Source organism: Haemaphysalis longicornis, unplaced genomic scaffold (genome assembly GCF_048455015.1).
Source record: "Haemaphysalis longicornis isolate Haplotype H1 unplaced genomic scaffold, Haemaphysalis longicornis Haplotype H1 scaffold_41, whole genome shotgun sequence".
Lineage (NCBI taxonomy): Eukaryota > Metazoa > Arthropoda > Arachnida > Ixodida > Ixodidae > Haemaphysalis > Haemaphysalis longicornis.
Window position 1 is genome coordinate 2,308,070 of NW_027526365.1, and position 25,619 is coordinate 2,333,688.

The window sequence follows — 25,619 nt, forward strand, 5'->3', positions numbered from 1 at the left end:
TTGCAATAAATGGAATTCTAGGAAAAAAGTGCTTCATAGACTGTCTTTGGAATTGGAAGCACTTATGTTTTTCAACCGATGAGAAACGATTGGTTTGTAGTTATAATCCATCCCAGATATTCTAGGTTAAAAACAAATTTTAATGGTAGAGAAACCTTATTACAAGAGAGACTAAGACACTCGGTTATAGAGATCTAAAAATGGTTTGGTTGACTTATGTTCGCCATGTTAGCAACATGCATACAAGAGAGAGACTGTTACTAAAGGCTTTTTTGAGTTGCTAAAGTAAATCCTTCACTATTTAGAAAAGAGACATGATAGAAGAGGGGCCTTATTTGATGGACCTTGTGGAAAACTGCCCTGAAGATGAAGCTTGGGCTTGCATCCAAGAGGCTGCAGAGGTTCCCGAGGGAGAGCAACTTAATTGTGTGCCCGGTATGAGGTCGAGGGGAAAGGAAGAGGTTGGACGTCCTCCTCGGTCTTCTTCCCCTTTTTAGGTGGCAGCCAGGAGTCCTTGGACCTCGGCGGCGTGTTTGGCCATCTGGACGAGTTGGACTTGCACTTCGGGATCGGAGCTGGGCAGCAGCACCGTCTCCCACTGCTCAGCGGTTCTATTGTTTAAAAAAAGGGTGTCCTTTCTGATGAACCTGTTTACTGGTAATGGGGCGCACGACAAAATGCATGTGCTGGAGGTCCGCTCTGCCTCTACACATTTTGTATTCAGCTGTGTACAACCTTGGGTAACAGCGACTACAGGGTTAGGGAATGTGTTGGTCAGGAGCAAATGCCAAGTCACCTGGCTAAGGTGTTGTGCTCCTGAGCCCAATGACACGACAGCCACTTTTCTAATGGGAGGCGAAAAGCGAAAAAACACCAGTGTTGGAGATTTCGGGGCACGTTAAAGATACACAGGTGGCCAAAACTAATCCAGAGCCCACACTACAGCGCGCCTTATTGCCTGTGCAGCGTCAGCGCATTAAACCCCATAATCAAACGCGAAGCCACCGATTGCCACTTAGTTCTGTGTGGTGCAGGGTATTTGGCCCTTTAAAGACTAATAATCTAGTATGTCCCCATATTGTATATCCCCATTCGGTGCAGTAAAGCTTTTACAATACACTTCCTTAATCCGTGTCGGGGAACAAAAACAGCGCTGATGCAGAATTGCTCGGGCAGAGACATACGAAGTGGTTATGCGCTATTCTCTTGTGGGCCCTGTCATCCTCATGATGACTCAAGTATCACATCATCATTGCACAGCTGCAAATGTGATTATTGTGGCCGCTTCGTGCAGCTAGCTGGCTACACGGAAGAGAGGCAAATATTTGCAGAAGTGGCTTAAGTGCCTTGCAGCTGGTTACCCGCAGGGTGTCACATATCCTCCATGTGGCTAAGGCGCCATGCTGCTGATTACTCGCGAGAGATAAATACCCGCCGCAGCGGCTATAGGGTGCCGTGCAGCTAGTTACGAGGGGAAATATGCGCAGTGATCGAGGTTCGCGGGAGGGCAAATAGTCGCCATAGTTGCGAAGCACCATGCAGCTGATTACTCCCGAGTAGAGCCACTCAAGTGTTATTAGTGACACTACTCGCGAGGAGCAAATGTGCACCTGCTGACTGGCAAGGGTGTAGGTATCCGCCACAGAGGCCAGGGCGTCATGCTTGTTACTCTTGGGGAATAAATACCAGCCGCAATGGCCGACCGGCCACGCATCTGAAACATCTGCCATATTGACCAAGGTGCCATGCAGCTGATTACTCGTGAGGGGCAAATATCCGCCACAGTGACCAAGGTACCATGCAGCTGATCACTCGCGAGGGGCAAATATCCGCCACAGTGACCAAGGTACCATGCAGCTGATTACTCGCGAGGGGCAAATATCCACCAGTGACCAAGGTGCCGTGCAGCTGATTACTCACAAGGGGCGAATATCCGAAAAAGTGACCAAGGTGCCATGCAGCTGATTACTCGCGATGGGCAAATATCCGCCACAGTGACCAAGGTGCCATGCAGCTGTTTACTCGCGAGGGGCACATATCCGCCACAGTGGCCAATGCCGTGCAGCTGATTACTCGCGAGAGGCAAATGTCCGCCATATTGACCAAGGTGCCATGTAGCTGATTACTCGCAAGGTACAAATCCGCCAGTGAAGAAGGTGCCGTACAGCTTATTACTCGCGAGGGCAAATATCCACCCAATGACCAAGGTGCCGTGCAGCTGATTACTCGCGAGGGGTAAACGTCCGCCGCGTTGACCAAGATGCTGTGCAGCTGATTACTGATGAGGGGCAAATAAATATCTACCAGTGACCAAGGTGCCATGCAGCTTACTCGCGAGGGGCAAATTTTCGCCAGTGACCAAGGTGCCTTGCAGCTGATCACTCGCGAGGGGCAAATATCCGCCAGTGACCAAGGTGCCGTGCAGCTGATTACTCAAGAGGGGGCAAACATCCGCCAAAGTGACCAAGGTGCCATGCAGCTGATTACTCGCGAGGGGCAAACATCCGCCAGCTGATTACTCGCGAGGGGCAAACATCCGCCACAGTGACCACGGTGCCGTGCAGCTGATTACTCGCGAGGGGCAAACATCCGCCAGTGACCAAGCTGTCATGCAGCTGATTACTCACAAGGAGCAAATATCCGCCAAAGTGCCGTGCAGCTGATTACTCGCGAAAGGCAAACATCCGCCACAGTGACCAAAGTGCCTTGCAGCTGATTACTCGCGAGGGGCAAATATCCGCCAGTGACCAAGGTGCCTTGCAGCTGATTACTCGCGAGGGGCAAACATCCGCCAAGGTGCCGTCAGGTGATTACTCGCGAGGGGGCAAATGTCCGCTAAGGTGCCATGCAGCTGATTACTCACGAGGGGCAAACATCCGCCAAAGTGACCAAGGTGCCGTGCAGCTGATTACTCGCGAGGGGCAAACATCCGCCACAGTGACCAAAGTGCCGTGCAGCTGATTACTCACAAGGGGCAAATATCCGCCAAAGTGACCAAGGTGCCGTGCAGCTGGTTACTCGCGAGGGGCAAACATCCGCAACAGTGCCCAAAGTGCCTTGCAGCTGAATAATCGCAAGGGGCAAATATACGCCAGTGACCAAGGTGCCTTGCAGCTGATTACTCGCGAGGGCAAATATCCGCCAGTGACCAAGGTGCCTTGCAGCTGATTATTCGCTAGGAGCAAGCATCCGCCATTGGCCAAAGTGCCTTGCAACTGATTACTCGGGAGGGGCAAATATCCGCCAGTGACCAAGGTGCCTTGCAGCTGATTATTCGCTAGGAGCAAGCATCCGCCAGTGGCCAAAGTGCCTTGCAGCTGATTACTCGCGAGGGGCAAATATCCGCCAGTGACCAAGGTGCCTTGCAGCTGATTACTCGCGTGGGGCAAACATCCGCCAAGGTGCCGTGCAGCTGATTACTCGCGAGGGGCAAACATCCGCCGCATTGACCAAAGTGCCTTGCAGCTGATTACTCGCGAGGGGCAAATATCCGCCAGTGACCAAGGTGCCGTGCAGCTGATTACTCACGAGGGGCAAACATCCGCCAAAGTGACCAAGGTGCCGTGCAGCTGATTACTCGTGAGGGGCAAACATCCGCCACAATGACCAAGCTGTCATGCAGCTGATTACTCCCAAGGGGCAAATATCCTCCAAAGTGACCAAGGTGCCGTGCAGCTGATTACTCGCGAGGGGCAAACATCCCCTACAGTGACCAAAGTGCCTTGCAGCTGATTACTCGCGAGGGGCAAATATCCGCCAGTGACCAAGGTGTCTTGCAGCTGATTACTCGCGAGGGGCAAGTATCCGCCAGTGACCAAAGTGCCTTGCAGCTGATTACTCGCGAGGGCAAATATCCGCCAGTGACCAAGGTGCCTTGCAGCTGATTATTCGCTAGGAGCAAGCATCCGCCGCAATGACCAAAGTGCCTCGCAGCTGATTACTCGCGAGGGGCAAATATCCGCCAGTGACCAAGGTGCCTTGCAGCTGATTACTCGCGTGGGGCAAACATCCGCCAAGGTGCCGTGCAGCTGATTACTCGCGAGGGGCAAACATCCGCCGCATTGACCAAAGTGCCTTGCAGCTGATTACTCGCGAGGGGCAAATATCCGCCAGTGACCAAGGTGCCGTGCAGCTGATTACTCACGAGGGGCAAACATCCGCCAAAGTGACCAAGGTGCCGTGCAGCTGATTACTCGTGAGGGGCAAACATCCGCCACAATGACCAAGCTGTCATGCAGCTGATTACTCCCAAGGGGCAAATATCCGCCAAAGGGACCAAGGTGCCGTGCAGCTGATTACTCGCGAGGGGCAAACATCCCCTACAGTGACCAAAGTGCCTTGCAGCTGATTACTCGCGAGGGGCAAATATCCGCCAGTGACCAAGGTGCCGTGCAGCTGATTACTCACGAGGGGCAAACATCCGCCAAAGTGACCAAGGTGCCGTGCAGCTGATTACTCGTGAGGGGCAAACATCCGCCACAATGACCAAGCTGTCATGCAGCTGATTACTCCCAAGGGGCAAATATCCTCCAAAGTGACCAAGGTGCCGTGCAGCTGATTACTCGCGAGGGGCAAACATCCCCTACAGTGACCAAAGTGCCTTGCAGCTGATTACTCGCGAGGGGCAAATATCCGCCAGTGACCAAGGTGTCTTGCAGCTGATTACTCGCGAGGGGCAAGTATCCGCCAGTGACCAAAGTGCCTTGCAGCTGATTACTCGCGAGGGCAAATATCCGCCAGTGACCAAGGTGCCTTGCAGCTGATTATTCGCTAGGAGCAAGCATCCGCCGCAATGACCAAAGTGCCTCGCAGCTGATTACTCGCGAGGGGCAAATATCCGCCAGTGACCAAGGTGCCTTGCAGCTGATTACTCGCGTGGGGCAAACATCCGCCAAGGTGCCGTGCAGCTGATTACTCGCGAGGGGCAAACATCCGCCGCATTGACCAAAGTGCCTTGCAGCTGATTACTCGCGAGGGGCAAATATCCGCCAGTGACCAAGGTGCCGTGCAGCTGATTACTCACGAGGGGCAAACATCCGCCAAAGTGACCAAGGTGCCGTGCAGCTGATTACTCGTGAGGGGCAAACATCCGCCACAATGACCAAGCTGTCATGCAGCTGATTACTCCCAAGGGGCAAATATCCGCCAAAGGGACCAAGGTGCCGTGCAGCTGATTACTCGCGAGGCGCAAACATCCCCTACAGTGACCAAAGTGCCTTGCAGCTGATTACTCGCGAGGGGCAAATATCCGCCAGTGACCAAGGTGTCTTGCAGCTGATTACTCGCGAGGGGCAAGTATCCGCCAGTGACCAAGGTGCCTTGCAGCTGATTACTCGCGAGGAGCAAATCCGCCAGTGGCCAAAGTGCCTTGCAGCTGATTACTCGCGAGGGGCAAATATCAGCCAGTGACCAAGGTGTCTTGCAGCTGATTACTCGCGAGGGGCAAATATCCGCCAGTGACCAAGGTGCCGTGCAGCTGATTACTCACGAGGGGCAAATATCCGCCAAAGTGACCAAGGTGCCGTGTAGCTGATTACTCGCGAGGGGCAAACATGCGCAATGACCAAGGTGCCGTGTAGCTGATCACTCGCGAGGGGCAAACAACCGCCACATTGACCAAGGTGCCATGCAGCTGATTGCTCGCGAGGGACAAATATCCGCCAGTGACCAAAGTACCGTGCAGCTGATTACTCGCAAGGAAGAAAACATCCGCCAAAGTGACCAAGTTGCAGTGCAGCTGATCACTCAGCTGCAGCTGAGGGGGAAAATAGCTGCCACAGTTCTGTACAGCTCATTACTCGCGAGGGAGCAAATATCCGCCAGAGTGGCTAAGGTGCCATGTGCTTCCGGTTACTCGTGAGGGGAAAATCCCCACCACAATATAGCAAAACTGCCGTGCAGCCGGCTACTCGCGAGCAGAAATAGGCGCCGCAGTCACCAAGGCGCGGGGGAAGGCAAATATCCACCGCAGTGGCTAATTGGCGTCATGCTGCTGGTTACTCGTGAGGAGGGAAATGTCTGCTACACTGGTTAAGGTGCCTGCAAGTGATTACTCACGAGGTTATACCCGGTGCACTAGCCAAGGCACCATAATGCTAACAGGCCCTTTTAGTCCCCCCTGTTAAGGATGACCAATACTAGAAGTGCGAGTTGCCAGCCAACACAATCCTTAAACCATATGCAGAAGCATATAAACTATTGCCGCACCAGATGTCAGTGCTCCATAGGCCCGTTTTGTTTGCATACATGTTTGGGCCTGGCCGGTTGGGGTGGTAGCCGCACTAGCCACCTCGTTGGCCGTGTGTGGCACGCTGAAGCCGCGATACCACGTGACTTGTGAACCTTATTGGTCTCCCACCGGCCCAGTTTCCCAGAGAGTCCCCTTTCCACCAAGCCATGCTCGGACGCAGCCACTATGTTTGCGTTGGGAGTCAGCTCAAATTCTGTCAGTGTTGGTCAAATCATCATCACCAGCCTGTCTACGTCCACTGCAGGGCAAAGGCATCTCCCAGTAATCTCCAATTATCCCTGTCCTGTGCTGAGACCAATTTATCCCCGCAAACTTCTTGATCTCATCTGCCCATCTGACCTTCTACTGCCCCCTTGCCACGCTTGCCTTCTCTAGGGATCCACACTGTTACCCTTAATGACCACCGGTTATCTTGTTTTCGCATTACATGCCCTGCCCACGTCCACTTCTTAATTTCTACTAATATGTCCTTAACATGTGTTAGTTCCTTGACCCACTCCGCTCTCTTCTTGTCCCTTAATGTAACACCTATCATCTCCCGTTCCATTGCTCACTGAGTCGTCCTGAATTTAAGTTGACCCCCTTAGTGATCCTCCAAGTTTCTGCCCCATAAGTGAGTACTAATACGGTGAGTACCGGTATTTGGACTGTTGGTCAAATCAGACACCCCCTTTCCCCACAGCCACGATGACGGATATCTGCGCTGACTCCACGGGACTCTGCTCGTAGGTTCGATCGGAGTTGGTTTTTAGAAGTCCATTCTTCCCACAGCCACCTAAGTCTGCGTCCCTGCAACTTTAAGCGAACAAGTGGAGCCTGTATTCTCAAAGTGAGTAAAGTCGTGCTGTGAGGTACATCTGCATTTTACAGGGAAATAAAGCCTTATCTTTGTTACCAAAGCCAGATTCTGTCTACTGTGTGTGAATACTCAAACTCATGCGCGAGTCTTTGGATTCCCCTATGTCGCAAGTAATATGGCTTAACAGTGCTTACTCTGCTGCAGCTAGTCAGGGCGCTGTTACCCCATATGCTAGCCCAACAAACAGCAGAACAAACAATAACATAACAATAACCACAATCATATCGGCAAGAATACCAATTCCAAAGACTTGAATGAGCCACCCCCTTATTCCTGTGCTTGTCAGAGAACGCTAGATCAACAACACACACCTACGGCAGCGCAATAAGGATAACCAGAAGCAGAACACACGCCAGGAGGGGTTGACTCAGCCGGCATCATCATCACCAGCCTGTCTACGTCCACTGCAGGGCAAAGGCACCTCCCAGTAATCTCCAATTATCCCTGTCCTGTGCTGAGACCAATTTATCCCCGCAAATCCTGGCTTCCTTCCAGAATATGACCAGCAGCTGCCATAGGAAAAAATAAATTTAGATTCCATAGGAAAAATTAAATTTTGCTGGTAAGACGGCAGTCGCAGAACTACACGGTACGCTTCACGTGGCAGTGCCCTGGTTCACCAAGTGCAGACGAGAGACTTGACAAGGCCGACATGCCCTTTCTACCAAGTTCTGTGGACTGGATACTTTGAGGAGCAAGCAGCCCAAGTTGTCAGTGGCGATAATTCTCCTCGCTGAAAATCTCCCCGGGTTTGTCCAACCTGGATGACTTCCTGTGATCCCCTCATTCTCCCATCCTCTTTTCCCATTATTCCTTCCCTCCTTGTCCCCACCGACACCAAAAATGTGCTAGTGCACGGCACGGTGCCTGACCCTAAAGTAAAAGCATTTTACCGCGACTACCACTGACGGTAATGTGTGAATAGCAAGTTAAAAGCAGAAAAGAAACGAAGCGAATTGGGGAATTATATATCAATTAGCCTTCGCAGACGGGACGTGTTCTGGCAACTCAGTCGGCGGAATAAAGGGGCACTAAAGGCTGAATGAAATTACCTTTTAACTGAAAGACCATACATTTTGTAGCTCTCTCTGTGTTTGTTTAACAAGCAACGATGCATTATTTTGCTGATAAGTAAATAAAGCTTGCATTCTTCTCTTCCGTTTCCCCTTCATTTTTTCGTGACGCAGCCATTGCACAACAAAATAGGAGCAAAGCACCGATGCGGTCTAGGTGCTCTCACGCTGGCAATGTTAGCTTTTACATCTGCAAGCCATGACTGACGCCGACAGCGCTTGTCTGGCCAAGAAGGCTGGCTTGGACTTTTATCACTTTTCACTGACGGAATGAGAAATGCTTTTTGACATCAAATCAAATTGAATCAAATCTTTTCATTTTCCAGAAAGAATTCTGGACGGTTCCCTGGCTAAAAGCTTATCGTTTGCTAAAGGTACAGGGGCAATTACCATGTGTTCTTCCGTTCACCGTAAGCCACTGTTGATAATCCGTAAGCGTCGCATAGCTCTGCACTTGGACCCAGGGGAGCCAGGCCGGACTACTGATTTTGCAGGCCAAAATATGTGGCCGTCGGTTTATTCAAAAAGCATTGAAAAAGACATCTTCACTGTCAGTTTATAGAGCTTGACTGCTCGTAGCCGAGGGCACGGACGCAACTGGTCGTATTTCACTGACGCACTGTTCACAGCACCGGAAGGGTGCCATTGTGAGGGCTCACTACAGCTGCTTTGGTGATGAAATATCGGTGATGATTATGGAAGCAACACCGCATCAACTGCTACCCAAGGCCACACACCTGAAAGGCGATACATGAAATGGGTGCGCTGTGTGAGCTTTCTACGACGACTCTCTAGCAATCTCCCGTGCTGGCACCTTTCCGACACTGTGAACAGTGTGCTAGAGAAATGCGATCAGTTGCGTCCGCGCCCTCTACTTCAAGCAGTCAAACTCGATACGCTGAGAGTGAAGATGTCTTTTTCTACGCTTCTTGGATAAACCACCGGCCACATATTGTGGCCTGCGAACATAAAAATTAGTAATCCTGCCCGGCTTTCCCGGGCCCAAGCGTTGAGCTATGTGACATCTACGGATTATCAGAAGCAGCTTACAGTGAACGGAAGAGCACATGGTAATTCCTACAGATATACTCACTGAAAAGTGTAGCTGTCGATTTCTTCACTTGCAACACTGGAAATGGCCACGGACATGGCTGAAGCGCCACAAACATGGCGCGGCTTGTGCCACTGCACCCGCACGTCGCAGAAAAAAAAATACCAGCGTGCGTCGTCTGGTCCGTTTCAACCCGATTCTCAACGGTGGTGTCAACAGTGATGATATTAATTGCAGTCACATTGGGGTCAAGGCATTACTCTGCATTCGGTGGGGTAGAGTTAGGAACGTCTAACACACACCATGTGCTTAGCCCGGACAAGTACCACCATACCGCAGAGCCCGACGTAACCAGTCACGGCGCATTCACATGGTTGCTTGTATGTGTGCCTCGCCAGTGAATATACCCTATACCTTTCACGAGCGGTAAGGTTCAAACTGGGCATGCATGGAGAACGGAAGATTAGAAGCACAGGCAGGTCACTTAAACATCTTGTTCCTTTTGTCACTTGCTACCGGGGTTATTGCTTGCAGAAGCTCGGGCATTCACCGTCATAGATTAGTGACTGCGCTAAGCGCGCACAAAGGTAGAGCACGTCTTTTCCAAAACAAAACTGAAAACATGACGGCCGACTCTGAAGCGTGACGGAAGCAGCCTGTCCCCACTGTGTAAGAGCTTTAGTCTTTTTTTTTTTTTTTTTTTAAGAAAATGAGTTCACATGAAGTTTTGATTTACTATTATTCCAAGTGCTCAACCACTTACGAACTGTTTATGTCAGGAAAACACTTATAAATGCTTCTTCAACGAGCTCTCGCCGTTCACAACTGTTGTGACGTCACAAACCGTAGGACCCAGAAGTGCATGGGGCTTCAACACCCATTTTCACACTTCTGGTATTTTCTATTATTAAACAACTGCTAGTCGTGAAAATGGTGTATTTAGATTCGTGGCGCCATAATTCATCGATACAGGCCAACTTATTTTCACTCTTTAGTGCCCCTTTAAGGCTCTGCACTTTGCACCACTCCAGCCAGTTTTGTTGTTGTGGTAGTGGTTGTTTCGAAGTCATGACTTGCCTAATCATGCCAAAATGTGTGAAGGGGGTTACTGAGCCTTTTTTCTTTGACAACAGAAAAGACGTGAGCCTCCCTGACACCCCCCCCCCCCCCTACTCTTTTCTTCTGGAACTGCTGGGGCAAACTGCATTCGTACCGTAAAATCTGCCAACATTTTCCCACAAAACACAACCTGGCTGCCCACTCTTCACAGCACAGCTGCTTGTAATCATGGTAATCGCCATCTCCCCGAAGAAAAAAGGCGGGTTAATAAACACACCCCTCGTTTAAAGCAAGCATTTCCAAACCCTCGCAGTTGGGAGCGTAATAAGAGGAGAAATACTTTTATTGGAAGGGAGTGCTCTAGGCCCATTTGGAAAGTGCAGGTACATGCTGTAAAGGTTCTAGCAAATGCTGCAGTGGCGAGGTAAACCATTTTACTACTGTAATGGTTACGGTTTCAGAAGCTCCGGGCAACACCCACTTTAATGATGAGAGGGCACAAGTACACACTGCCAACTTGAAGCAAGCAGCATTACTTTCCCTAAAGTGTACATTGCAGTTCAGTTCACACAACACCGGCTATTAATGGCGGAAATGCTTGGCGAACTGCAATGATTATTGTTGGCAAAATCCTGCCTAGGACACACACAAGTACAAATTTGTATCAAGCTTACCTAGGCAGAATTAGCAGCAACCAATGCATCGAACAGTTCGTTACTGTTGCCTGTTCCAGACAGTAAAGAGAGCTGGTTTTTCTGTTCTGTGCATTAAAGGGACACTGACGTGATTTGTAAACGTTGCAACATTTTCAACGTATGTAAAAACTCACAAAAAAATTTAAAGAATGACCTTGGGTCGTTATATTTTCATATATGACGTCTTTTTTTTCCCTGGATAAATTTCTTCCCAGAAATGCATTTGTGCTTAGATGCGAAGCCAACTTTAACACGATCGTTATGAACTTGGTCTTTGCGAGACGGCTTTCGGCCACTGACTGTTGTACAGTGAAGCACGTCCATCTACGGAGGTAGTATGACTATAAAAAGTGGCTCTAACTATGGCTTTATTGCAACTGTCCCAGAACAGCCACTAAGACGACTCTAACGTAACGCCGAGTTTCATTTACTTTTCGAAGTTACATAGTTCACGCTGAAGTTACTTGTAAATATTATGGAATTCCCGTCTGCTATCAATAGATGGGCTTATATGGGAAATAAATGGACACCCCGTGTTTGTCCACTGGAAAAAAAAAACTCTAGTTTGTCAAACTTTAGTTCAGGTAATTAACGAGGAAGTATTTTTAATCACAAATTACAAACAAATGTGCTTTGCTTCGTCCACCTTTTGGACTATGACCCGGTCAAAGCATATAGTCGCTCATGTTTACGCTCACCACCACAGCTTTGCTGGTCATCCTTCTCCACAGAGTGGGAGGGCACTGACTTTTTTTTCTCCATTTCCCCCTTAAATGCTGACAAAACACAAGTTTGGTTCATTATTTCGATTGCCTCGTTAGAATCACCCTGACACCACATTTATTGCACACTTCACTCAAATAAGCTACATAATAAGCAAAAAAGGGAATGGCCATGCGACCCACTAGCTCATTTCCCGCAACAGAACCTACTATGTCATATGCGACAGCTCTGCAATTGGTTGAGGCTGGCAAAAGCAAACGCAAATTAGGCAGAGCTTATAAGCTTGCCGAACGAGATATTTGTGCTCAAATGTAATGCTTATTCATTTTACAGCAGTAATAATGGTGTGGTAAACAATGAAAATTATGAAAATGCACGTAACCATAGAAGTACCGATGTGCGCTGCTGCTGGTACTGCACGCACTATCCTTGTATTAGCTGTACAGCAGTCTGCCGCTTTGGAGTTGCCTTACACGACACTGGCCGATTTGCGTAAGTGACGTCTTACATGACCCTGTTTGTCGATGATACCCCATGTTTCAGGAAATAATACAAGGCAACGGCGGACAACGGGCCGCGGACAAGTATGGTAGCACCATCTGTGAGGACTGACATAAAGGTCTGCATAAAGCATCCCTTGCTGCCGAACAAGCGTTGGGAGCAATGTAAAACACAAAATCTTTCCAATAGAACAAACCTTACTTCGTCTGCATGGCCCCTTTAAGCTGTTACAGGTCCCAGTTTGTATTGCGCACGCCGCATATCTGAAGGAGTGAAAAAGCAGGAATGGCTGACCACTTGAGAAATCCTTCTTACTGAAAGCTTGCAACAGGCCTGTCTCACATGCACAGCAGGCTTCTTTACCCGATTGCCACTGTCCTCAATTCCAATTGTGGTGAAAGCCGCTATAGCTAGCTTCAACATTATAGTGAGAAGCTTGTGCAAGGCAGGTTGAGTGCGAGTTAAAATAGGTTTCAGGGAACATGATGGGTTTGCTGCAATGCAGTTCGGAGCAGTCATATCCCGCTGTGGGGTAGACAAAATTCTGTTCAATGGTGCTCGAGGAGAGGGACCAGGCTGACTGATTTGACACGGTTTGTGTAAACAGCAACATGGCAATAACCCCGACGGACGACATCGCAGGCACCAGGATATGGAGTTCGAGGGGATTAGAAAGAAAGTCTTGAAGGTAGCAAGTTCATTACAGGTGAGAACAATGTGCGAAGGTGTGGGTCAGTGCTGGCACACAGTGTTTCGAGCGGGGACTGCAACACTGCGTGCGTCAAAAGCCGTGACAACATCTAGCTCGCTCGCAAGGCGTAGTCGGATTCTGATACCAACTCTGCAGAGCCCAGCTTTTAAAGCTGCACAGATGCCACACATGCCTAGGTAAACAACTCGAACTGTACAAGGAATTATAGGTTGGTAACAAGTAATCTTTAATCACCGCCTTCACACACTACAGGCTCAATAAAAATGTCATGCACTTGTGTCTTGTTAAAGTGATTTGCAGGGCAGACACGAATTCCCCACTCCTGCCAGCTCCTCCTATTTGCATTTTGATACTTCTAAGGCAAGGTAACCATTGGTCATTAAGGGCAGCAGTGTGGATCCCTAGAGAAGGCAAGTGTGGCAGGGAACGGCAAAAAGTTAGGTCGGCAGATGAGATCAAGAAGTTTGCGGGGATACATTGGTCACAGTTAGCACAAGACTGGGATAATTGGAGATCTATGGGAGAGACCTTCGCCCTGCAGTGGGCATAGACAGGCTGATGGTGATGATGATGCTGACTTCTAGGGCTTTCACTAATGTGCAAGAAGTGCCCGAACCATGAAAGTTGGCCAGTGAGGAAACAAGTTTCTGACGGCTTTGGTTTTTCAAACAAGCATTAAGCCTCTTCTCATTTTTCTTTATTTTGACGCTAATAAAAACCCCACAGCACGACCACAGGACTCGCGTGCACGAGCAGAACTTCGCATTAAGCACCGCGTTACCGTAGCAGCCGCTGGGCAGCCAACATACCCGGCGAAGACGCCGACTAGCTGATCCCAGCACAGAGCACTTTGTTGTGGCCAGTCATTATTCGGGAACAGTCACAGCAGCAGTGCAGTGCGCACGGCTGAAGAGACTACTTCCCCTTGATGTACTTGAGGTAGTCCCTGCTGTCAAAGTGGTCCTCCAGCTCTTCCTGCACCACAACCACTTCGGGTGGCTTCCGCTTGACCAGCACCAGCTGCTGCTGCTCCGGACTGAGCTCCTCAAACACCAGGGGCAGCTGGGATACGGGGAGGGGAAGCTCAGGCGGGGGACACACACTGGGCCATCCAACTGCCTTGTTCAAAGAGGCCACGAAGGCAAAATACTGGTTCGCTTCATTAAAACGACTGCTCTGACCCGGTAACAATGACACCAATGTAACCACAAACTTCAAACAAATAACCTGGATACAAGGAAAAACAGGCGAAACAGCGGCAACCCCCCGCCCCTTCCCGGTGATGTATCTATGATGTCGCGGGATCTTGTTCGTGTGGCTGCCGAACACGGCCAGGACCAAAAAACATGACTGGGCAATTGTAGTGGCAACCCTAGCTCCGTTTGAACGAATCTATCCAACACTAATAGGCAGCTAACACACTGAAAAAGACGTTTTCAGTGCTGGCCCATATGATGTCACTCATTCCTGTCACACGTCACTCTAGACCGAGATTTGGAAATTTTCCAATATTTCTCGTGTTTTTTCGGTTAAAAACCATTTTTTGTGTCTGGAATGGAGCTGAATAAGTTACCAGCAGCTAGGTTTTCCTACTCGAACACAGCTGTATTTTGTGGTGGTTGTGCTGGTGGTGATGTTTATGACGGGTGGATCTAGCCTTGCGTGATATGCTGGCAATTGCTCCCCCGATCAACATCTTCTTGCCGCTATGCGCGGGAAATCACCAAGAGTCACTGAGACGTGTGTCACTTAAAAACCCGAGGATCAGGCACAAAATGTCTCTTCTGGCTATCCAATGTCCTATAGGAAAAATAACACCATCCAAAGAGTCATGCGAAGCGGCTCTCCTTCAAAGTTCCTTAAACAAAGCTAACCTCTCCGTCGCATGCTCTCGGCAGTCCACAAGGAAATGTCCGATATCACCTGTTACACAACACATTGCGCACACAGGTGTGGAGACAAGGTTCAGCTTATGAAGCCACGCCGGTGTCCGCGCTGAGTTGGTCCGGATGTGGAACAATAAGGATGCCTCTGTCCTCTTCATTCCTTTGGTTACACAAGGCTGGTGTTGTGGTCACCAAAGAGATCTGAAGTGTTCTTTGATGATGGTTTTTACAATTTGCCGTTCGTCTGGAGCCACTTTCAGAAGACGAGTACACGATGTCGCTTCACGGGCCAATGTGTCCACGGCTTCGTTTCCAAGCACTCCGAAATGGGAAGGTACCCACTGGAAGCGAACGCTAAGCCCATTTTTTTTAGCTGCTGAAGGAGACGTGGGGAGCGTTGGCATGCTTTATCTGCGGGAAATCCAAGCTGCAAAAGTTGTAGGGCTAACTTGGAATCCGTAAGATTTACCGCATGCCACACCCGAAGCGATTTGATCTTTTTCAAGGCCGCCTCATTCGCTATACACTCCACCGTTGTTGACGACGTAAAATGGTCAATGCGATCAGCCCAGAAAACGTTCATATGCCGGGAATCACAAATGCCGTTGCGCTGGTATTTATTATTTGTCGACAGAACTGTCCGTAAACACGCGAACACAATCTCCGTACAACTGGTCCAAGTGCTCAAGTGCTAACATTCTCACTTCAGCCACTGGTGTAAATCTCTTCGAGCGTCTTCATGGCCCCTTTCAGAATTGTATCGGCTGCTTTTTAAAATGCACAAGGAAGTTCATTACACGAAAAACGGTGCAAGTTGTTTGTTCCTAGTCATTACACGAAAAACGGTGCAAGTTGTTTGTTCCTAGTCATTACACGAAAAACGGAGCAAGTTGTTTGTTCCTAGGTCAGCATTCAGAGTGGTTTGCTCCTTTACAGGTGTAGCAGACTGACGAGATGATTCCTCTTTTAATTAAAGAGGAACAAGCCACAAATTTGTGGCTTGTTCTAAAGACTTCAGAATAGGCCACCAATCTGTACTGACCCACCTAACTTTCTGCTTCAGAGCAGTCCTCATCACATGCACTTTCACTAAGCTGTGATATAAGTTGTGTACGAAGCATCAGCCAAGAATGCCAGCTCTTCATCACGCCCATTGCCAGCGGTTTCTGCAGACTGCCAGGCCAATGAGTGCTTACAGGACAAGGTCATTTGGTGCTTGGTCCAAAGTGCTTTCTTAGCTTTCAAACGTGCATGAGAAACTCACCAGCTATTCATCCTTCTGACCTGCTTATGACAGCTCTGGTTTTTTCCTTTATGTTCACCACCAGAGACACGGCATGTGCAATTAAGATTGACAAGGAGATTTTATGCCTGCAAGAATCACCAAGTTCTTAAAGGGATAGACAACCAATTTTCGCCGAGTATATATTCCCTATCCCAAATGAAAGGGCATCACTTAAGCACCTTGATGAGAAACGGTTTCGCTGATAACGCCCTAGAACTTTATAAATCGAAGTGTCCCTCCCAAAAATAATGCTGGCAACCATGACATACAGTAGCTCGGCAACGTACTTTTGTCTGCATGCGAAATGAAGAACGATATTTAAAAACTTGTCCCCAGCTAAAAAAAGTTTGATTCGCAGGCTTTCCTGTTCCTTTATGTACTTTTTTAATGCACGGCCAATTGTGCACAAATGCGCCATCTGTTGAGATAGACGATAGCAGAGTCCTTCAATGCTTTACTGGTCACGAAACTGCTCCGTAACTCAATGGGAGAGCTTCATATGCTGCGTTTGGCCGCCGCGCGGTGGCGCCACCCTCTCACTGAGGTCACTCCTCGGGCGGCGTTGCGCTGGCTCGAACGGCGGAACCGCGGCGAGTTGTGTTTGTTTTGTGCGGGGAAAAAATGTAACGTGCATATCGCGCTCTTGTGATGCGACTTAAGTAGTGCAACGACGATGCCGAACATGTGTTGCGTCCCGGGATGTCGTTCCTTGTACAACGATACCACAGAAAATGTTTCCTTGTTCTGTTGACCGAGCGACGGGCAGCTGTGTGAGAAATGGAGGGGCGCCATTCCAAGGCAAGCAACGGGAGATTTCAGCTTCGATTATAAGTGTGCGACAGTGTGTGGAAATACACTGTGTGTGAGAATGGAAAAAGCAATGTACCCTTTTGAGAGCATCGTGGGTCTGGAATTGTACAAGGCTAACGTAAAGCCGGATTTTTGTCATATCAGTCAGGTTATAGCGGTGCTTCATTACCTGTTTGCAAACTTGTATTACCTTGCGCTCAGGCTCGCGTGTAAAAAAGCTTTGGGACATCCTTGTGCTTTTACTTTTCATATTTCCGCGAATTATCCCTTAGGGTTCGTTTTGTAATCGCGCGTGGCCGATTCCGGTTTCTTATCTGGCGTTTCAACCGGAGCGCCCGTTTGCTCTTTTTGTCGTACGTCCCGTCGGGCAATATTGTTTGATATGGAAAGGGTGCCACCTTGTCGCTAACTTGATTTTTTGTTTCTTCGACAATGTTCTCGATCCTATTTCCATGGATCTGAAATTAATAACGTTCCAAGAGTAATGCATGCATAGCAAACGCCGCGCAACTCACTTTATCGACGTTCATCCGTTCACGTCACACTGCGGACTGCTTCTTAGACGTTTGTATTTCATTCTAGTCTTTCGTAGTGCAGGAGATTGCTAGCTCGCTGCGTTCAGAAACGCTTTGCGTCGTTCTTGGCTACGTGGCAATATTCTGTTTCCTCCGTGTGCTGCACATCGCAGCGCGAAAAAATGAATTTTTGTACGCTGAACCACGCTCTTTTGTCTCCCTTCGTAACATTAAAATTTTTTGTTGCGTGTGATAAAATCACTTTCATTGTTCTTTTTTTGCTTCCTGTTTTTGCAAGGATTGCAAAGCGTGGAAGCAGAAAGACACATGGAGTAACATATATCTCTTCGTGTTTTGATCCTTCGCGTTTATGCAGCGTTTTTAGATGTTCTCAAGTATGTACCCACTCATCGAAACGACAATACTATTGGGCTATCTTTTTAAATGCAGAGCATTTCTTTAACTCACGATGTCACCCGGCGTTGGCGTGCCTCGGCGTCCGCAACAGCCGTTCCAGGTGCGCCCTCTCCCCCACTCCTCCTCTCCCGCATCACGCTACCCTCCTCGCTCTCAACAACAGGTCCGAACCCCTCCCCCTACACTATATAAAAAAAAATAATACTTACCGGCGCCTGGTTTCGATCCCACGACCCTGCGGGCGGAACGCAAGGTACATGGTGCTCTACCCACTGCGCCACAAAGCCGACACAGAATGGAAGGCTACGAACGCGCCTTATATCCTTGACTCATTCAAACTACATCAAGAAGCTGCTGATACAATGCATTCACTACCTGTGGGCGGAACGCGAGGTACATGGTGCTCTTCCCACTGCGCCACAAAACCGACACAGAATGAAAGGCTACGAACGCTCCTTATATCCTTGACTCATTCAAACTACGTCAAGAAGCTGCTGATACAACGCATTCACTACCACCAACTCCCCAAACACCAAACGTTAACGCAATACACCCACCCCCTATGCAACGCATTTACTCGAGTCCCCCTCGCGGGGAGATGGGCCCTTTTTTCATATGCCGCCGGCAGGAATTACCACCGCCGCAAAATAAGACCCGGCACCAGCGGGGCCACATCTGATACGGTGCTTTTTTAGCGTTCTGTGCATTCCAGAGCAATTAACGGACTCATTAAGCGTAGTCTGAACGACGCGCACCTGGTTTCTTTCAGTTTTTTATTGTATTATCGATAGGCCCGCAGCAGTCCGTGACTACACAGCTACCGTATGTGTGGTATTTATAACTTTGCTTTAAGAAAAGAAGCAATATAAATTTAAAAATCCGTAAACACGACGGCGCAGCGCTTGTGCCAGAGCACGCAGAAGCCGTTGCCGTTCGCGGCCGAAGTCTACGGTAACTTACTTCGAAAAATAAAACCCCATTGAAGGCAGGTGATAAACACAATAACTGGACTATTCATCGCTAACTACTACGAAAAAAAAAAAAACTTAATCAGCGCGCAGACACCAAAAGCAGCGAGCGTTTGCACGCCAAGAGCTGGCCAATACGCCGCACGCGCGGCGGTTGGATGACCTTCGTGCGGCGGTGGCGCCTCTAGTGGCGCGCGCGGTCCCTATATGAAGCGAGCCCCGAAGTTTCGTGACCAGTAAAGCATTGAAAGACTCTGACGATAGGTAGAATCTAGCTTCACATTGTCGAGGTTGGAAGTTCGATTCTCCCTGGGCGCGACGTTTTTTTTTTTTTTAAGCTGCTTTTGGCGTATTTGGAAACTGAAATCAAATATTTTGGCAGAACAAATGCCCCTGACTCAGGCAGAATCGTCAAAGCTCCTTCACTGGTCTGTTTACTGAACGCTTCCGTTGATTCTGGGCGTGGAGGCTCAGTTAGCCACACTGAGAGCAACCCAGCGACGGCGGGTGGTGTGTCTTTTAAAATTTTCAAAATAATGTTCAGAAATAGATATACAATTTAACCTTGCACAAATAGTTGTGTTACAAGGTTTTCAATATGTAAATAAACGTTTCAGCAGTTACAGTAGCTTCTAGGTTTGCAGATCATGTAACACGGACACATATCAAGTTTCGACACTACGAACCGCCACCCTTCCGATTTCAGGAAGTTTGCTGCCAAATTAAAATTATTTTCGCCAATTTGTTTAGAAATCGCTTGTGGTTATCGAGCTATATAAAACGCTGGCTTTCATATGAGCTAGAGAACATATACGCGACAAAAATCGGTTGTCTGTCCCTTTAACAATGAAGTTTCAGTTGCACTTCCAGCTCCTTTAGAATTAACGAAAGTTTGGCAATGCTTTGAATGCGGTTGCTAGTAGTTCAGAAACTGGCAGCGCTGTATAAAGCCTACCATGTTTCTGACATCACTTGCTCTATGCCACAAGAAACACAGCCTTACTTGTGATATCTGCTCCTGGTAGCATTTTTGTACAGTTTATTTGTGAAATCATTGCCTTCTTTCAAGGATGCGTAGGTCATTCCAGTACAAGACAAGGCATATCAAGAACACACCCCACAACTCAAATGAACCTCTACATTAAATTAACAGCCCACCCTTCTGATGACCAGTGGTCACTGTTGCAAAGGAAATGCCTGTTTCGGGCATCTGAAGTCCACAAAATTGTGTACCCGGGCACAACACAAAACATGTCCACGGATAAAAGATAAATGAATTAAGATTAAAGCCGTTCCAATCAATGTGAAAGTTGTCCGAAGTGCAGAGCAGTGATTCGCCATAATGGGCTGTAGCGCCGTTATCCGCTCACTGCTAGCACCCAATGCAATTCAGATTTCCCGCCTTCGCAGTGCTCGTGCGCACCCCGCCTGAAACTGCCCCAGCTGGAGTTCTGTTTTTTTCCGTGCTTGCTTTCCCTCCCGCACGTGCCGGCGTTGCACTGCCACTTTTGTTCGCCTACGATCGTAAAAACCAACCTAACTAGCGTTCCTAACTAAATGAACGCGGGTGCTACCGGTTAATTACGTACATTTTGCCTCAAATGGACGTACAGTTTTCTTTGCGCTAAACAACAGGCAGATGTATGACAAGCGCCAGCGGTTCACGAGTTTCGAACGCTTACAACTATATAAATAAACCAGTTGGCTTTCGAAGCCTCTGGATTACGCCGCGACGACGGAACGCCGCGTTTCTCTACTTGGGTCCAGCGAGTGAGCTACGATGACAAGGCGAGCCAATAAAGTGCTCTGCACTTTAGACAGCTGAGGCTGCGGGGCACGTGAGCAGGACACACTCACCCTAATGAGGCTGCGAGGCTCGTGGTAGCGCACAGTGATGGTGGAACCGTCCGGCTGCACCAGCACGGTCGGGTACTGGCGCACATACGTCTGCCGCTTGACCCGGCTCACAAAGGCCACGCTGCTGGCCGGACGGCCACCCCCGCACCGCAGCACTGGTCGCACCGCAAGCGCCACTCCCCTGCACGAAACACGACGGCGATGGTGGCATTTCCATAAAGGCAAGCAGGGAAGGCCTTCGCTTCCCTGGCTGTCAGCGCGAGACACTTTTCTCCACACCACGTTTCATAAAATGTACTCGGAGTTTCTGGCCCAACTGCCGTAACGGTGCAGCTGGCCTTATACGTGGCGTTGCAACCGTACAAGATCTTTTAAACAAAGTATACCTATCTATTCACAATGCTGTCTTTTGCTAGTACTCTGTGTGTCACGAATGTCACACTCGTGCCTTTGGGGCAGATTTTAAACCAGCTTCAGCACCAAGTTGGGTGCTTTTATACCACTCAGCCAAAGGACTCACACTACTGCCAAGAGAGAGACTGTTCTTTACATTTCAAATAATGCCGAGACAGAGAAGTCACAAGGTCATATTACACCAAACTAAATGGTACTTATGTACTCAGGCATGCTCTTTCTGTCTCCTCTGGTCTTTGTCTTTTTTTGCCCGCGCACTCACTGTTTTTAGAAGATTGCGAGCTAACTAGTTAGGTCTCATGACATTAGAATTCTTCACAAAAAAAAGCTATTCATGAATTCACAAAGAGAACTACTCATGCTGTACTTCTGGAGGAATACAGGTAAACCTGGATGTAACAAACCTCCATGTAATGAATTCCTGTATTTAACGAAGTTTTCCAATTCCCTTTTGCAGCCCCATTGAAAACCCTTGTGTTTGCGACCTCTATGCAACAAAGGTGTTGCGACTGCTAGCCTTGATGTGACAAATTTGCTATGCTGATTAGCCGTTCTTTTCGAAACTTTTTCTGAAAAATCGGCTGGAGAAATGCACTAATTTAGCGAATTTCGCCCGCACTGCAAACTACCGTGCGTTTCCACGTGTGAGGGCGGTGCCAGTTAGGCGCTAGGCCTGCCTGTCAGAGTGTAGTCGTGCGTCTCCGCTGCTATCTGGGGTGTCGGTCTGTTGGTGATGATTTCTGCTGCCAGAAAACGAAAAAGTTTTGTCTTTCCAAGACAAGCTCGCAATTTTAAATGCTGTCTCCACCAGCAAGAAAGAAGAATGTCATTGCCCGGTGCAGTATCCCAGCTAGCACTTCCTCACCAATTTTGAGTGAGGAGAAGAGCATCAAGTTCGTGAAAATGCACCCTTTCAGCATAAGTTTGGTCCCTGAAATGCGTTAAGGCACCGAAAAGTGTCAAAAGCGAAAGTGATACTTCAGTTACGTTTGTGAATATGGGGGAAGTGACCTTGGTTTTTCGGAGTGCTGTGTAGTGACTAAGCTCATGGCAAAACAGCAGACGGAAATCACGCAGTTTTTCACTGTGAAATAAATCTCTGAAGTGTGAGCTCACCTTCACTGAAGTCTAGAATTTCGGTTTTGTTTCTGCTACATTCACACAAGCCTTAAATCATAATCTGCATGTAACGAAAACCTGCATGTAATGGAAAATTTCAAATTTTTGTCAACTTTGTTATATCCAGGTTAAACTGTACCTACTTTTGGATGGCATAACCATGACAAACACACATTAGCCTCGGCCATTGCGGCCCTCTCCATGTTCTGAACAGAGCAGCTCGCAGCAATTTCAGGCTGACATCCTGGTGGACGAGGTTCTGTCTTGGTGCGTAGCCAGAAAGAAGGAGACACTATTATGAGCAATATGAACGGGAACACAGGAACACGTGGCAAACAGCCTCAGACCCAGTTATGAGTGATACGCAGCGGCCGCCGTCGGAAACAGAGTGGAAAGGGGGAGGCTGTTCTAACAACCGTTCCCATTCCCACAGGGCGTCTTATGGGGTGTCGGACGATACCATATTATCGGCGAAATGGCGTAGGCTGCTGCTTTGTAGAAATGCCAGCGCGGTGGGAGTGCCAACAGTTAGTGGAAGAGCGCCCTCCTTTCCCCTTTCACAGCGCCATCCGCGTATCGCTCAGAGTCTTTTTCGAGGCTGTTTGCCACGCGTTCCTGTGTTCCCTTTCATATAGCTCATAATAGTACGTATGGCACGCACTGTAGGCTGCCTCGTGCTAGTTTCGAGGGGCTCGGGGCTGCTATCACCCATGCAAGCACTTTTGAAGCCAGCACAAGCAAACATTCAGTGTATGTGCCATACTGCTACAGCCGTCATCAACAGTTACGACAACAACACTTTATTTAGACCCAGGTGAGGAGGCTGCTGAAAGGTGCAGCACACCGTTCATGGGACTACTATTATGGTGACTGGGGTGATGGGAGGCTACGCTGACAGGGATGAAACTGCAATGGGGCCTGCCGCGCTGGCTTAGTGGCTAAGGCGTTGTGCTGCTGAGTACGAGGACGTGGGTTCGATTCCCGGCCGCAGCGGCAGCTTTTCTGATGGAGGCAAAAAGCAAAAACGCCCGTGTGTATGAGATTTCAGCAGACGCTAAAGATACCCATTGGTCAAAATTAATCCGGAGCCCTCCACTTTGGCGTGCCTTATCGTCAGCGTTGATTCGGTGTGTTAAACCCTACAATCAATCAATCGAAACTGCAATGGTATAAAATGAAAACTTAAAACGCTCCGCTTGATTGCAAAAAACGGTTTCTGTGCAGCCCAGCGTTGGCGAGGCCGCGAGGAAAGACCTTTACGAACACTAACCCCCGTATTCAGAAAGCATACTTAACTTATGCCATAAGGATGCCTTTCGTAAGTGTCGGAAAAGGACCACAATGAGGAGAGGCCGCTTTGCGTTTCACAAACCTTCTTTAAGGCGCACTTATCAAAGGCGCCCTTTTCGAGGCACGCTAGGCTTCTGCGAACGAGGATAGCGCGCGATGCGCCAATCCGTACACGGCGTGTGGGCGGAGCTTGACATGTGCGCCAATAGCGGAGAACGCTTCCATGGCGCCAGCTTCGAAGCACTCGGATCAGCCAGCTCCGTCCGCAGCCGGGTACCCGCAGGGAACTTAAGGCTTGCATCGCGGCAGAATGCTGATCGCCGCTTGCGCTACTACCGCGCATGATTATATATTGCGTGAATTTTCACCACAGCAGCATCCCCTTTCTCGCATGCGTAACTTGGTTTGCGCGATTGCGGCAGGCGTGTGCGCAGATCGATGTTGCTCGCGGAAGGCGCTTTATTGTTTACAGCTTTATCAATTTCTTGCGTACGGCACGCCAAATCGAACACCTCAGCCAAGCTATCGTAGTAGTCTGTAATGTTGGTCGGGAAAAGGCTCACTTAAGTTAGGTCGGGAGCTAACTTAAGTAGCGCTTACTTTCTGCCCGATAAGTTCGCGAAAAGGCGCCCTTTGAGCTTAAGTTTGGTTCTTGAAACGCGTTGAGGCGCCGAAAAGTGTCCGAGGGGAAAAGTTCTACTTAAGTTAGGTTTGTGAATACGGGGGTAACACATGAACTAGATGTTGAATGATCGGATAAGCATTAATGAAATAGCAAGGGGGTGATATTCAAGCGATATTTCGGTAAAACGCGCTCACAGTCAAGGATACCTTGGTGCTGGCTGGCGATATGGGCCCTCCCGAATAAGCTGGACGGCTAAGGCCCAGCTGGTCAGCACCTCTACCCACTGGTGCGGTGTCACGCTGGGGATTCGGGAGGGAGTTGGTGTGAGTGAACATGGAACTGTTATGTAATAAAGGGTGCCTAACTGTGGGCAATGTTGACGTGTTGTAATGATATGTGTTCATCTACAGTTCTCCGAGTGTGGTGGCTTCACGAGTCGAGAGGGTAGGTTGAAATTATTGGCAGGATAGTCGGTAGTCGCCCAGGATATCGGCGCAGGTGAGGAGGTAGTTGGTGTGAGAACAGATGATAGAGAAGAAAAAAAAAGAAAGAAAACACCCTACAGCTTTAACTACTATCCCCAAGCGGTTGCATTTGAAATGGGCGAGAGCCTTTTTGGGCAAGCCAGCACGATCGAGCGCTCCACTGCATGCGTAGAAGAGTGAGCGCGTCGCAGTAGATGGTGACATCGATCTACGCACGTGGTTATAACGCGAAAACATGACTGCTCTCGCACACACACGGGTGCTCGAAACGTATTACGCGCAGAAGACACTGGATGTTGTTCCCAAAGTACTTACCGCAGCATGATTTAATGCGTCGTGACCCCAACAACTCGCGTTTCTCAAACACTTCGTTCGTCACGCACTTGAAGTGTTTGTGCAGGAGCCCGGAAGCACGAGAAAATTTATGAATCCACAACCTTATCTAGGGTGGGTGCGGCCATATAAATCCTCCCTGTTCTGTGGCCATATTGACCTGACCACCTGACCCACCTGACCACCGCGCCCGTTGCGAAGAAAGTAGATGACCGCACAGAATTTCTGCTTCCATAAAAAACCGCCTTGTTTAATCAACCCCGATAAACTAGCCTTGTGCAACATTTTACCAACGTAATTTTGCTATTTCAGGCGCTGAACCTCAAATATCTGCTATGCCTGCTCCAAGCATGAGCGAGCGCCATCGCCATTAGTGTAAAAGAGAGCCGCTAGGGGCGCCTTATTCTTATTCACCTCACCTTGAATAATAGCATCCTCGATTAACTGCACCGGTGCACACCGGGGCACACCGGTGCGCTTTTTCATCCTCGATAAACCGCACCGGTGTGCACCGTCCGTCCTCGATAAACCGGGGTGCACCGTCGCGGGGCAATTTTTGGTTGCACCGCCGCGCACCGAGAGAGTCGACGGTGCGCCGGCGTGCAGTCCCGAGATGCATCGCGGACGATGCCGGCGAAGGAGCTTCCTCCGCCGTCTGCTGCAGCGACGGCGCCGACGGCGCATCACCGCAC

At 49.1% G+C, this 25,619-nt stretch overlaps 2 protein-coding genes across 9 annotated transcripts in view; one reads left to right on the forward strand and one right to left on the reverse strand.

Moving 5' to 3' along the window:
• The window catches only part of LOC144137593 (putative inhibitor of apoptosis), a 62,189-nt gene extending 60,147 nt beyond the window's left edge, over positions 1-2,042 (forward strand). For all 7 annotated transcript variants that reach the window (XM_077669521.1, XM_077669518.1, XM_077669519.1 and 4 more), the window contains exon 10: positions 498-2,042. In XM_077669521.1, coding sequence (XP_077525647.1) covers positions 498-902 — 405 coding nt within the window. In that variant the 3' untranslated portion in view covers positions 903-2,042. The remainder of the gene's footprint in view (positions 1-497) is intronic.
• The window catches only part of LOC144137594 (large ribosomal subunit protein mL55-like), a 65,522-nt gene extending 40,435 nt beyond the window's left edge, over positions 1-25,087 (reverse strand). The window contains exons 1-3 of one of the 2 annotated variants that reach the window (XM_077669527.1): positions 24,910-25,073; positions 20,662-20,842; positions 13,568-13,985 (exon numbers count right to left, since the gene is read on the reverse strand). In XM_077669527.1, the coding sequence (XP_077525653.1) occupies positions 13,839-13,985; positions 20,662-20,842; positions 24,910-24,917 (336 nt within the window). In that variant the 5' untranslated portion in view covers positions 24,918-25,073 and the 3' untranslated portion in view covers positions 13,568-13,838. Of the gene's footprint in view, positions 1-13,567; positions 13,986-20,661; positions 20,843-24,909 lie in introns of those variants that run through there. The other variant, XM_077669528.1, reaches the window with a different exon arrangement.
• Positions 25,088-25,619: the final 532 nt, after the last annotated feature.